General features: G+C 42.6%; 1 protein-coding gene across 3 annotated transcripts in view; it reads right to left on the bottom strand.

Annotated features, from left to right (window-relative positions):
- The window catches only part of CLCN5 (chloride voltage-gated channel 5), a 168,453-nt gene extending 155,144 nt beyond the window's left edge, over positions 1 to 13,309 (bottom strand). Inside the window, exons 1-4 of one of the 3 annotated variants that reach the window (XM_050776878.1) lie at positions 13,255 to 13,309; positions 8,830 to 8,914; positions 5,429 to 5,504; positions 3,584 to 3,726 (exon numbers count right to left, since the gene is read on the bottom strand). In XM_050776878.1, coding sequence (XP_050632835.1) covers positions 3,584 to 3,599 — 16 coding nt within the window. In that variant the 5' untranslated portion in view covers positions 3,600 to 3,726; positions 5,429 to 5,504; positions 8,830 to 8,914; positions 13,255 to 13,309. Of the gene's footprint in view, positions 1 to 3,583; positions 3,727 to 5,168; positions 5,505 to 6,117; positions 6,315 to 8,829; positions 8,915 to 13,254 lie in introns of those variants that run through there. The other 2 variants (XM_050776877.1, XM_050776876.1) reach the window with 2 other exon arrangements.
- Positions 13,310 to 13,588: the final 279 nt, after the last annotated feature.

Genomic DNA, 13,588 nt, shown 5'->3' with positions numbered 1-13,588 from the left:
AGTGCAGTGGCGTGTGCCAGCTCTGCCTCCTGGGTTCACGCCATTCTCCCGCCTCAGCCTCCCGAGCAGCTGGGACTACAGGCGCCCGCCACCACGCCCGGCTAATTTTTTGTATTTTTAGTAGAGACAGGGTTTCACCGTGTTAGCCAGGATGGTCTCGATCTGCTGACCTCGTGATCCAGCCCCCCGCCCCGGCAAAGTGCTGGGATTACAGGTGTGAGCCACCGCGCCCAGGCGCTAGATGTTTTCTAAGGATCTTTTCAAGTCTAAACTTCTATTTAAAGACCCAAACAGACAACCACAGGACAGGGCTTCCGAGGACAACCTGAAATTACCTCCACAGAACAAGGTCCCTGTCACACCCCAGGTTATAGGAAAATAATAGTGACAGTAGTAATAACAGCTATTGCTAAATTTTACTGAGCACTTACTATATGCTAAATAATATTCTAAATGTCTTACTAATAATGGCACACACTTATATGGCATTTACTATGTTCCAGTAAATGTGATCTGCATATATTAGCTTAATTTGTCATCACACCAAGTCTATCAGGTGTTCTGCTTTTCCCCCTTTTCAAAAATTGATATATAATAGCTGTACATATTTTGGGGGTATATGTGATATTTTGATACATGTATACAATGTGTAATGATCAAATCAGAGGAATTGGGATATCTATCACCTCTAACATTTACCTTTTCTTTGTGTTAGAAACATTCCAATTTTTTTCTTCAAGACATTTTGAAATATATAATAAATTATTGTTAACTGTAGTCTCCCTACTGTACTATTGAACACTAGAACTTTTTCCTTCTCTCTAGCTGTATGTTTATATCCATTAACCCACTTCTCTTCCTTCCCCAACCTCCTTCCCTTCCCAGCCTCTGGAAACCACCATTTGACTTTCTACCTTCATGAGATCCACATTTTTTAGCTCCCACATATGAGTGAGAATATGCAGTATTTATCTTTCCATGCCTGGCTTATTTCACTTAACATAATGACTTCCAGTTCCATCCACGTTGCTGCAAATGACAGGATTTCATTCTTTTTATGGCTGAATAATATTTTGTTGAATATATGTAACACATGTTTTTTATCCATTCATCCAGTGATGGACACTTAGGTTGATTTCCTATCTTGGCTATTGTGAGTAGTGCTGCAATAAACATAGAAGTGCAGCTGTCCCTTCAATACTGATTTCCTTTCTTTTGGCTATATACTCAGCAATGGGATGAGTTATATTGCTATCTCCATTTTGTAAAGGAGAAAACTTGCACACAGAGGGATTAAGTGACTTGCCCAAGGCCTCGTAGCTACCAAGTGACGGAACCAATGGTGGAACTCAGACCCACACATATAACTATCATACCACACTGCTTCCAAACTATCATCGTATTTTGCTGGTTACTTCAGAGGTTACCCAAAACAAGGGATAAGCTGCAGTTACCCAAATAGCTTACTTATACGGAACACTCCCCTCTTCACTAATGCTGGAAAAATTAGGTTTCACTTCAATGTAATTTTAAGCACATCTGATTTCAGGACCTGGGCTTGCAAAATACATTATTTACTATGAAAATATGACATTATGATTAAGAGTTGTTAAACATTAAAATGTGTTTATTATAAAATAAATCATTAACTAGTAATGACATTTCCATTAACTACAGAGAAAAAAAATACAAGCTCTTTATGCACCATTAGGGACAAAACTTTAGATCCCCATCTGTGCCAACCTCAGTTCTGTACTTTCAAAACTGTCTTTGAAACATCAACCTGACAGCCCACAGGTGTCTCAACCCAAACAGGTCATCCAAATTCAGTGTACCATCCCCATGCCCATCAGCTGCCTCTCATGCTCCCCATGCCAGAGAATGGCACCAGTGGCCCCCAGGCACCCAAGCTGGTAGTTAATCCAGGCCCATTTCTTGCCACATCCACTCACAGAATATTCTAGAATCCCATTCTCTCTAACCTTTCTGCCCCTGCTTCTGTTCAGACCCTTACCATCTCTCCCCTAAACTATTCCAGAAACCTCCTGACTGACTCCTAGTTTTCACCATTTCCAGCTCAGCACTGCTGCCAAAGTAATCTTTCTAAAACAAAATCTGATTATGTTACTTCCCTGTTTAGAATCTTTGTCTTCAGGATAAAGTGTAAAATCCTTCCTAGAACATACAAGGCTCTTTATTATCTGGCCTCCAACTACCTTCCCTGCTTCGTCTGAGGTCGTGCCCCTACACATCTCACATGAGGCGAACAGAGCAACTTGGAACTTCCCAAACAGTGCTGCTCTGTCTGCCCAGAATGCAATTCTCTCATTTGCCCATCTGGCAAACTCCTACTCATTTTTTTAGACCAGCTCAAAACTCAGACTTCATCAAGCTTTTCTCGGGGCTTCCCTTGCTTTTTGTACCTCTCTATTCTAACTTATTCAACGTGGCGAAATTATTTGTTTATGTGTCTGTCTTTAGATGACAAGGAATCTTCTAGCATCCTGCAACTTATTCATCTCTGTATTTCGCTTGTTGAATGAAAGAATGTCTCAGGATTTAAGCAAGAATATCCAAACTGCTCTTGATAAATGCCCATTGTGTGAGTCAAAGCAAGCATACAGGCCAAATCCCGTTTCCATAAATGTCTTCAAATTGATAATCTTTATACATGGAAACTACTTGTTACATTTGTGTGCCTACATAAAGTCACAACCAACACAATGAAACATTTTTAAAAGATACATCAGACCACCAACTAACCAACCTGCTGAATATTTCTAGATATTCAAGCTATTTCATTCTACTCCATTTAAGTGGTCTTTAACTTTTTATGGGTCACAGGCCAATTTTGGTAGTGTTTGTCATCATTTCTTAAACCCACACTCACTTTTGATAACCATAAAAATCCCACATAACCCTGGAGATTCCTAAACCCTCCAAAGGGCACAAGCCTCAACCCCACTAAAAATAAAACATAATTTTGTATGTGGTAGGAATTCACAAGTTCATGAGCGATGTAATACATCAGCTAAGATACTACTGAGCTTTGCTCTCAGGTAGTTCATATTATTAAAATAGGCATTTTCCTTCTCAATGTTTATATTGTATCAAATATAAACACTGTAACATTAAATATGCTCTTTCAAACTGCATACATCACAAAGTTTTTATTGGGAAGATGAAGCTGGAGAGGCACTGACATCTGTCTCCCCAATCTTATGGTGGGGAATCTTATGATAGAAATTTGCCAGAAACAAATGAAAAACACAAATGGGAAAAAATATCCTGTCTCCTGGCATATAACCCTCCAACGATCACTTGTTTAAATGAAGGGAGTTCTTTTAAATGTTGCTGGCATGCCATTTTCCTACTTCTCCTCCAACCCCACTTTTAAATAATTTAAACTTATAGCTAGCAGCAGCTTCTTTTTAAACTAATGTGTTTTGTCCTTGCAAAGACAAAGGGTTAAATTAAAGAACAGCTGGCTGCCTGCCATTGGCTGGGTGGGGAATGGCTGGGTGAGGGTAGAGAATAGAGTAGGAGGAAAAACCAGTTAGAAGAATAAGTGCTAATTTCTTACCCTGCCACATGGCCATCTTGATCCTATCTTCACCCACTCTGGGGTCGCAGGCTGAGTTTCCCAGAGCCACTCAGTTTTATAGGGAGACTTGATAAGAAAGGCAGCTCTGTGGCTGTTTTCTGCAAGGTGCTAAAGCCCCAAACCTGAAAATGTAAACAGAAAAATGAATACCTAAAAGAAACTATACACTTCAAATGCTTGAAAATTATCTCCTGCCCCTCTCCGAACCTCTCTAAGATATGCAGGCATGGGTAGTGTCAAGTTTCCCTCTAAGCAGCAAGGTATCTCTGAAGAGAGAGAACACCAGAGATCTGGAGCGAGTTAATGCTGCCACTCAGTGCTATACAATGCTGCATGAATCACTGGAGCCTCAGTAAATAAGTTCTGAGTCTCAGTTGGTGAGATGCTGCATGAAATCACCGTTAAGCACCTTTCCTACCTTGAAGTTTCATGCTTTGGAGACTGAAGAGCAACATTAATATCCAGTGCCCTAACCAACCCCCAAAATACCCAAAATACCCAACTTTACATTTAAAAATCAGTAGAAGGAGAGGAAAGTTTATGAATACTTAAAGTTTGGAAACAGATCTTGTATGGGGGGAAAAAAAGAAGCGGAATAAAAAGTGAAGAGTGATGATACCCTTTGAGTAGTAGTTCTTTCTCTTTGTGTCATTATACTTTCCCACCCTTTGCAAATTTCCTATAGTGAGCATATATTGCTTTTATAATCGGGGGAAAATGAACCAAAGAAGAAGAAAAATGTAAAAATGGAATACCAGTTCAAAGAAAACCAAATTAATTCAGCTAATTCCGGTTGTTAAAACTTCAAATCCAGTCAAAGGACAATACTATTTACAAAGATATTAAAGGAGTTAGGGGCCGCGTGTGGTGTAATCCCAGCACTTTGGGAGGCCGAAGCAGGCAGATCACCTGAGGTCAGGAGTTCGAGACCAGCCTGGCCAACATGGTGAAACCCCCGTCTCTACTAAAAATATAAAAATTAGCTGGGCATGGCGGTGCACTATAATTACAGGTGTTGCCTGTAATCCCAGCTACTCGGGAGGCTGAGGCAGGAGAATCGCTTGAACCCGGGACGGAGGCGGAGGTTGCAGTGAGCCGAGATTGTGCCACTGCACTCCAGCCTGGGTGACAGAACGATATCTGTCTCAAAAAAAAAAAAATAGGAGCTAGGAATGGGAGAAAAAATGAGAGGTCTGACAACTTAGTTTGACTTAGAGGCTTAACACTCTGCTTGTCCATTTAAACAAGATCTCAGTTAATAAATTGGTCTTCCCTACTTAGCATACAAGCCAATCTGTTTTTTCTAAAAGTCTTCACCTTTTTGACCTGGTGAACATTAAAGTAGATTGCTATTTCCATATCTTTTATACAACCAACGCCTCCGCCTCCTAAGTGAAAGCGCTAAAGCACAAACACTGAAGGCTAATACTAACGTGAGAATCGTGTTGGCCTTCTTTAATGACAAAAGGGTTAATGTGTACACCAGTCCCAAAACACTAACAGAGAAAAGACAGTGCTTTGGACAAGGAGAAGTTCGCGAAGTCCAAGAAAACTAGGAACTCACAAACTCCTAGGGTGAATTCACCAGGAAAAAGCGCTCCGATGACTTATCTGAGACCTGAGACAGTCTGTTTTGATTTGCCTTTTTTTCTTCTCCTGTTTCGCGTGCAGTTAAGAAGTAATGATCGTCGTCCCGTGGGACTAGGCGAAATTCAACATCTCTGAAATTAAACCCGAGCAGTTGCTAATAAACGTATGAAGTTTAAGTAAAGTGGATTCGTGCTGGTTTTTTATGCTCCAAACTTCTAGATTTCCCGCACTTACTCGGGGCAGCTTCCACTGACGTTATCGCACGGGCACAGGTACAACTTCGCTGGGAACTCCGGGCAACTGATTTGCTCTGAAATGTTAATCAAAGGAAATGTGCGTCAATGTAAAGGTAAAGCTTTTCCCGTATGGGTCAAGGGGCTCAAGAGCAAGGCTCGAAAGTCTGGAGAGAACCAGCTACGCTCGTTAAGTGGCAAAAGGAAAACAGCGCAGCGACTACTTTTCCGAGAGTTTCTCCACTTCGCTAAGACCCATACAAAACCAGCGGCAAGTCCAGAGCCGGAGGGAGAAGAGCCGGGCCTCGGCTGAGCTTTGCCAACCTCAGCTACCCTACCCCAGTCCGGGAAAGGGGACGCAGGCGGCTAAACACTCCGATTCAAAAGCGGGGCAGGCTTGGCGCCGCTCCGCAAGGAAACTTCACTCGGGCAGCCCAGGGACCTTACTCGGAGAATAGGGCTGGGCTCCCGGGAAGACGCCGCTCCGCACTGGCTGGAACTAGCCTGTCTAGCTCTTCCAAGCGCCGGGCTGCCGCCGCCGGGCGCGAGAAAGCCCCATCTCCGGGGGTCCAAGCCAGCGGAGTTGCGCTTCCCCTGTGTCGCTGCGCTTAGTGGGTGCTCCGGCGGTGGGCCGGGGGCCAGCGGCCCACCAAGGACCTGTTGGGGAAGGGACAGCCCGTTTGCCTTTACCTATCGCCGAGGTCAGGAGCGGCGGAGTCCGTATCCGCCGCCGGTGGGCAGCGCGCTCGGTCGGCTCTGGCGTCCAGGACACCAAGTTGAGTGAGCGCCCCACGTAGCCGGCAGAGCTTCATTCACACAGCCCAGCCCGGGAGGAGGGGGAGCGAAGCGGGCGCGCGGCTCATGTGACAGGGCGCCTCGCGAGTATCGGCTCAGCCCAGCCAGCGTCTGCGCGTGCGCGCCACGGCGGGCTCACACCCGGCACCTCTGCCCAGCGGAGGTGAGGGGAGGCCCACCGGGGAGGAGCTGACAGGAGGAGTTTCAACTTGCGCAGCCGCAGTACGTCGCCCCCGCTCGCTGCCATATTTAATGAGTACTGGGTGGGCGGGTCCTATCCCAGTGCTGGGCGTGTCAGTTGCCTTTGAAAACGCAATGCCCCATTGTGTTTCACTATTTCCAGTTTTCAGCGCCTTTTTTTGTTGGGGAGAAGGGTTGTCCTTAGAATAAAACTGTCTATCCTGCGCTTTCGGCCCACAGAGTAATTAGTAGTACAAATCTAATACTAATAACATTAGATCACATAATTTAAGCTTCTTCTTATGTGTCAGGCACGCTCCTAAGCCCTTTACTTTTTTCGTCTCATTTGGTGTTCACAATAACCCCGAGGGGTATTTCTCCATTTTTACTCATAAAAATACACAGGTACAGAAAGGTTAAGTAACTTGCCTAAGCTCATATAATAGTAGGAATAGGAACAGTGATGGAATGTAGTGATACTTTTAATAGCCAACTTGATGCTCTCATCAACGCTGCAAAAACTATACTGCAGTTGTTAGTACTGCATTATCTAAGAGGCTCAGAAAAGAAAAAGTCACAGGACTAGTAAGTGGTAGAACTGGGAATCCAACCTAGGTCTAACTGACTCCAAAGCCCTTACCCTAGGTTTGAAAGAAAGAGCACCCCGTTTTGCAGAAGAGAAAACTTAGGCCAAATGGGGTGCACTGACTCACTTAAGATGATCCAGCTAATTAGTTCTTGGCAGACCTGAGACTGGAATCCATATAATCAATCCAAGTAATCTAACTAGAACCCAGGTACTCTACTGCAGTGAACAATTTGGAATGCCTACTTTGGACAAGCTAAGTGGTCAGGGATTTAAAAACCCCTATCCTAGCCCAATCAGCATAAGGCTACCAGGGACAAATCTGTAATCCAACATAGTCAGGCTTTGACCCATTGCAATATGAGAGACTGCACACCAGAGAAACCATGAGCATTTCATCAAACAGAAAAACATAGAGTCATTTATAGGATTGGAGAGAAGAGTGGAGTTTAGGTGAATTTTAAACAAAGCAGTGTTTTTGGTAAGCTCAAAGCAAAGCAGTACTGTCATTTGGGGTCACCATCAGGTCTGAAGTGCAAAGTGAACCCAGAGTTGTGTTTCCTTGGGAACCACAAAATAAAGATAGATGTGGAATGTTGTGTCCAGATATCCCTTATCTGAAGCTCCGCACCTGGGTTGGAAATTGAGGCTGCTTCTCTGTGTCAAAGAAACTTATGTCCTCCAGATGCATGTGGGATGTTTCATTCTTACTGATATGAGTTCAAGCAGAAGAGTTTCTGATAATCTACGATTTTAGGGAACAAAGTCTCTCAGTGAATAAAAAAGTGGTGGTCACTGAAATAAAAACATCTTTACCACTTTACAGCTGCAATATGTCCGCCAAAGAAATATTGTTCTCTGTTAAATTTGCATCTGGTTTTATCTGTGTGTTATTCCAGCCTGATGAATGGCTGGATTTTTGTTTTCTCAGTCCAAAATAATTCTTGCTTTCTGAACTGGTAGCATTCAGTTCCTTCCTTCAGGCACTCATGGTGTATGGGATAGCCACAAATGACTAGAAAATATTAGTATCAGAAAATATCAGTACAGGCCTCTAACAAAGGTAAATCCAAGTGGAGGTAACACCAACGGCAAAGATGAGCAGGCAGGAAGTTTTATGAGGACCCATGAGTAGTCCTTTGTGGTTGAAGTTTAGGGTAGGGAAGTACAGGGGAATTGTGGAAGATAATACCCAGAAGGTAAATTGGGGCCCAATTTTGGAGGTCCTGAATATTGGACTAAGACTTATACTTAATTCAGAAAGTGACTGACAAAGAATTGAGGTTTCTGAGCAAGGCAATCCCCTTTTGGAATTCATCTTTAAAAAGGTGAATCTAGAGTAATTGTTCAAAGAGAGGTCTGATTGTTTGCTTGATTTTTTTTTTCTCTCATTGAAGTAGAAGAAACTGGAGCTTATATGTAGGTCGAGCAGAAAAACTACTGGTGAAATCAATACTAAAGAGGCAAGAGGCCGGGTGCGGTGGCTCACGCCTGTAATCCCAAAACTTTGGGAGGCCAAGGCGGGTGGATCACCTGAGGTCGGGAGTTTGAGACCAGCCTGGCCAACGTGATGAAACTCCATCTCTACTAAAAATACATGACTAGGCATGGTGGCCAGCGCCTGTAATCCCAGCTACTCAGGAGGCTGAGGCAGGAGAATCACTTGAACCCAGGAGGCAGAGGTTGCAGTGAGCCGAGATTGCGCCATTGCACTCCAGCCTGGGAAACAAGAGCAAAACTCTGTCTCACATACACACAAAAAAGAGGCAAGAAAAGGAGGGGAGAACTAATGGAGTAAAATAATTGAGAGGAGAGAAATGAGATTCAAAACACAAACTAACCTCAGACACCTCTTCCTCTGATACAGGAAAAAACGGGTTGAAGGATGGCAGTCTGGTTGGAAGGAGACATGTCACGAAACTGCCTCTGCAAAGCAAACGTATTGGCTTTACTTAAAAGTACATACAGGTTTATTTGGGAGAGCTGGGGAGCGAGTGGGAGGGGGTGGGAGGGAGCAAGGAATTGGGGGGGAATTGGGAGTTATAAGAGGGCTGCAGTACATCCATGTTACCACTTGGTGTCGCCACTCACCGATGACAGCTTGGAGGGCTCCAGTTGGGGACCAAATCTCCCCCTCCCCCCAAAAAATGTGCGTTTCAAAAAAAGAACATTTTATCTTTTGCGAATTGCAAAACAAAACAGAGAGTGAACTCCAGAACCAGACTGCCTGGGCTCAAAGCCAACCATACTCAGACGCTTACTAGCTGTGTCACCTTGTTCAAGTTATCTAACTTCACTGTTTCAGGTTTCTTACCTATAAAATGGGATAATAGGAGTAAATGTATTAACAGATGTAGAACAGTTAGAACAGATTAAGCACTCAATAAATGCTAGCTTGTATTACTATTGATAATGATAATGATGATAATGAATATTATCCTTCAGCCTTTGCATCCCCAAGTTTTTCAGAAGCTATTTGTGTGGTGAGTATAAATGCCTATACAATACCTTCCCAAGCGACGTGGTGAGAGTTTGGTGCTAATGTGGCAATATTAACAGTTCAATCAAGAGGTACAGATTCTGACTGTTAACTTGTTTTCTTTCCCATGGCTCAGACCACTCTCTACAGAAATCCAGCCAGGTGTCCCATGTGTTTGTGCCCATGGTCATGAGTGGGTTTGGCCAAGAGAGTGAAGATAGATCAGCATAATGAGTCCTCTGCTCTCCTCCCCCTACCCTGGAAAAAACTGAAAAGATGTTCCCACCCCACCTCCCATGACGGTCAACAAACTGTTAACAGGTCAAGAGCCATTTCAGGTCTTATAGAGCAAAGAGTAAATACATTGTGATCTTAAAGCTTATTTTAAAAATAAAAAAAAAAACAGGGAATTTCTCTGTATAACAAAAGGTAACACTTTAGACTTAATATTGCAAAAGAAAAAACCTTTAGAACAATAGATCACAGTGACACCTAAACTATCATGTCTAAATGCAGCTTTAACTTTCATTTTAAAATTGGCATTGCAAATAGAGACAGATAGTTAGATGAATACGTAGCCATGTAGAGTAGTGAGTGTTTCTTGTATGGTTCTTATTTATTTGTTTCAGATTTTTTGAGCCCTTACTATTATGCTAGTCATTGTGCTAGCCGCTAGAAATACTGATTTTAAAGTAAAATTTCCCGAGTGCCTAAGAAATGCCTGGGATAGTTCTAGAAAAAAAAAAAAATGGGGCAGAATAAAAGAAAATGAACAAAGTTCTCTAGCTCAGGGGATCTGTCAAAACAGTAGGTTAGGAAATCTTGATAACAAAGTGATCCGAAGTCATTTGTAGTTGCCCTGTGCCTGGAGAGCAGGGTATCAAAATTAGCAGGTGGCTTCTATACCAAAATGGATAGCCAACCTCATAACTGGAGAAATGCTACTGAAAGCTACCATGAGATACCATTGGCAAAGTTTTAAATATTTATAATAGTTTGTGTTGGCTGGGCACAGTGGCTCATGCCTGTAATCCCAACACTTTGGGAGGCCAAGGTAGGCAGATCACTTGAGGCCAGGAGTTCGAAGCCAGCCTGGCCAACATGAAGAAACCCCATCTCTACTGAAAATACAAAAATTAGGTAGGTGTGGTGGTGCATGCCTGTAATCCTAGCTACTCGGGTGGCTGAGGCAGAAGAATCGCCTGAACCCGAGAGGCAGAGGTTGCAGTGAGCCAAGATCGCACCACTGCACTGCAGCCTGGGCAACAGAATGAGACTGCTTCAAATAATAATAATAATAATAGTAATAATAATACACTGTGTTGACAAAGCAGGGGTGGGAGGGTAAGTCCTCTCATAAATTGTTGGAGTGCAATTAGTCAATTGAGGGCAGTTTTGTAATAACTATAAAAACTATGAATATATGGGACTTTGATCCCAAAATTTCATTTGCAGAAATTTCTTCTTCAGTTATGTTTGCATGGGTGTAAAATGTTATATGAACAAAGTTATTCACTGTAGCATTGTTTGTAATAATAAAAACTGGGAAGCAACCAGATGTCCCTCAATAGGGGACTGATCAAATAAATAATGGTGCATCTCTCCAGTGGAAAAAAAAAGAATGAGAAGCCGGGTGCGGTGGCTCACACCAATAGTCACAGCACTTTGGGAGGCCAAGGTGGGAGGATCGCTTGAGCCCAGAGGATCAAGACCAGCCTGGGCAACATAGTGAGAACCTGTCTCTAGAAATAATACAAAAATCAGCCAGGTGTGGCATCACACCTGTGGTCCCAGTTACTCAGGAAGCTGAGGTGGGAGGATCGCTTGAATCTGGGAGTTCAAAGCTGCAGTGAGCCTTGATTGCACCACTGCACTCCTTCCTGAGCAACAAAGTGAGACCCCATCTCAAAAAAAAAAAAAAAGAATGAGAAAGCTTTTTATGTACTTATATGCAAAATTCTCTACAATACAGTATGTGGATGTAGAGCTCTGCACCTTCTCAATTTTGTGCCATGGATGTGTATTAACCATTCAATTATATATCTTTAAAAGTAATATAGAAAAACAAGAATAGTGTTTGATTGAAGAATAATTTTTGACAACTGGCTTTCATGAGAAATTTTACTTTTTAAAAATTCCACGTCAGGCCAGGTGCGATGGCTCATGCCTATAATCCCAGCATTTTGGGAGGCTGAGGCAGGTGGATCATTTGAAGTCAGGAGTTTGAGACCAGCCAGGCCAACATGGTGAAACCCCCATCTCTACTAAAAATACAAAACATTAGCCAGGCGTGGTGGTGTACGCCTGTACTCCCAGCTACTTGAGAGGCTGAGGCAGAAGAACCACTTGAACCCGGGAGTCAGAGGTTGCAGTGAGCCGAGATCACACCACTGCACTCCAGCCTGGGCAATAGCGTGAGACTCCATCTCACAACAAGCAAACAAACAAAAAATCCCATGTCAGGCTGCCCTCCACGTGAGAGAAGTCCAAGTCTAGTTAGAGTTGCTACTATTATATGGCAGCAGATATGAGGGTTTGTTTAGGGAATATTTTTGAGGATTTGAAGATCTTTCACTTATAAGTTCATCAGCTCTGTATAGACTTCTGTTCCACAGAGGAGTTAAAGCACAGTGGAATAGTGGTAGTGGTGTCTCTGAACCACTCTGCTACCTGTTCACCAACTAGCCTGCAAGCTCCTTGACGGCAGGCCCATGTCCTATATTTTACTTTATATTCCTTACAGCAGTGCTTTTCAAACTATTTGTAGGAAAAACTCATTTTCCCCAAAATATATCATGTATAAATACTTCTATAAAACACAATACAAATAAATTACTAGAAAACTGAAATAAAAACACAAAATACAAGTGCAACTCTTGCATGATTATATTCAACACACATAAAATTACTCTGTCAAATTGTTAAGGTTTTGAAACATTTTCTCTCCATTTTATTCCATTTGATTCAAACCAATAACAAACAGTTTGTGGACCAGCAGTGGGCCATGGTCCACACTTTGAATAATACTACCTGACAGGACTACCGCAGCACCCAGCTCATTGTAGGAATTCGATAAATCTTGGGTTTAATATGGCATTCCTATAGAATGTTTTCTACTTTGTGTTTTCACATCTATTTCCCTCTGCTATACTCACACCACTTTCAGAGTTAAGTGGAGCTGATTTTGTCATTTCCATTTGACAGAAGAGGAAGTTGAGGCACGCAGATTAAACGATTTCCCTGATCTGAAACAGCTACTTTGTGTCAGAACCCCAAATTCGTCTCTGACTCTCACTGCATCTTGTGGCAGTGGCACTAAGAAAGCTTTCCAGTCGAAGAGTCCCACCAATTAGAGTAAAACCTGACTTAGGTTTTCCAAATAATAGCAAGTTGCCTGCCTGGTACCATAGAAAGAGTAGAGACTCAAATCCGGGCTTGGGCCAGTTTTACCTGTGATACTGTCTCCCAAAGTTGCACTAAGAACTATATGGTGAATTAAATAGCCAGGCACGTAGTTCAGAAAGAATAATTGTTATTAATATTAGGCTCGGTTTAGAAGCCCTGCCTTGAAGAGTTTGCTCCTTAATCCTCATCACATGGAATGCGCGCCATCTGCTGGTAGAGTAGGGAACATGGCTCTAGGAAGAGGCTTTGCTCTCCGTAGGAACCATGCCCTTTATTTCTTTTTTTGCATTGGCTGCTAGAAAGCTTGGAACCAGATATTTGGTATCCCCCACCCCCGGCAAGTGAACAGGACTTTACAGATTGCATTTTATGTTAAACTTACCTCTAGTTGCATTATATTTTTCCTATCTGAAACTCTCCCGTGGCTCCCAAGCCATGGCTCAAGTAGGAGCAAAAGTCAAAGTCCTTACACTAGGACTTCCATGTACACAGCTGCGCATGATCGGGTGCCCTGTTAGTTCTCTGACCTCATCACCAGCTACTCTCTTCATTGCTCATACTGTTTCATTTTATTTTTGCATTTTATTTTTTTCTTGATCGGATTATCTCATTTTTAAGTCTATTTTGTAGTACCTTTGAATACCCTTTAGAATATATAGAATAGTGATTTACTAAACTAGATAAAGTTTGACAAGAATATATTCTATTTTTTGTTA

This window comes from Macaca thibetana, chromosome X (genome assembly GCF_024542745.1).
Source record: "Macaca thibetana thibetana isolate TM-01 chromosome X, ASM2454274v1, whole genome shotgun sequence".
In the NCBI taxonomy this organism is placed as follows: Eukaryota; Metazoa; Chordata; class Mammalia; order Primates; family Cercopithecidae; genus Macaca; species Macaca thibetana.
This window is presented reverse-complemented; position numbering and strand designations above follow the sequence as displayed.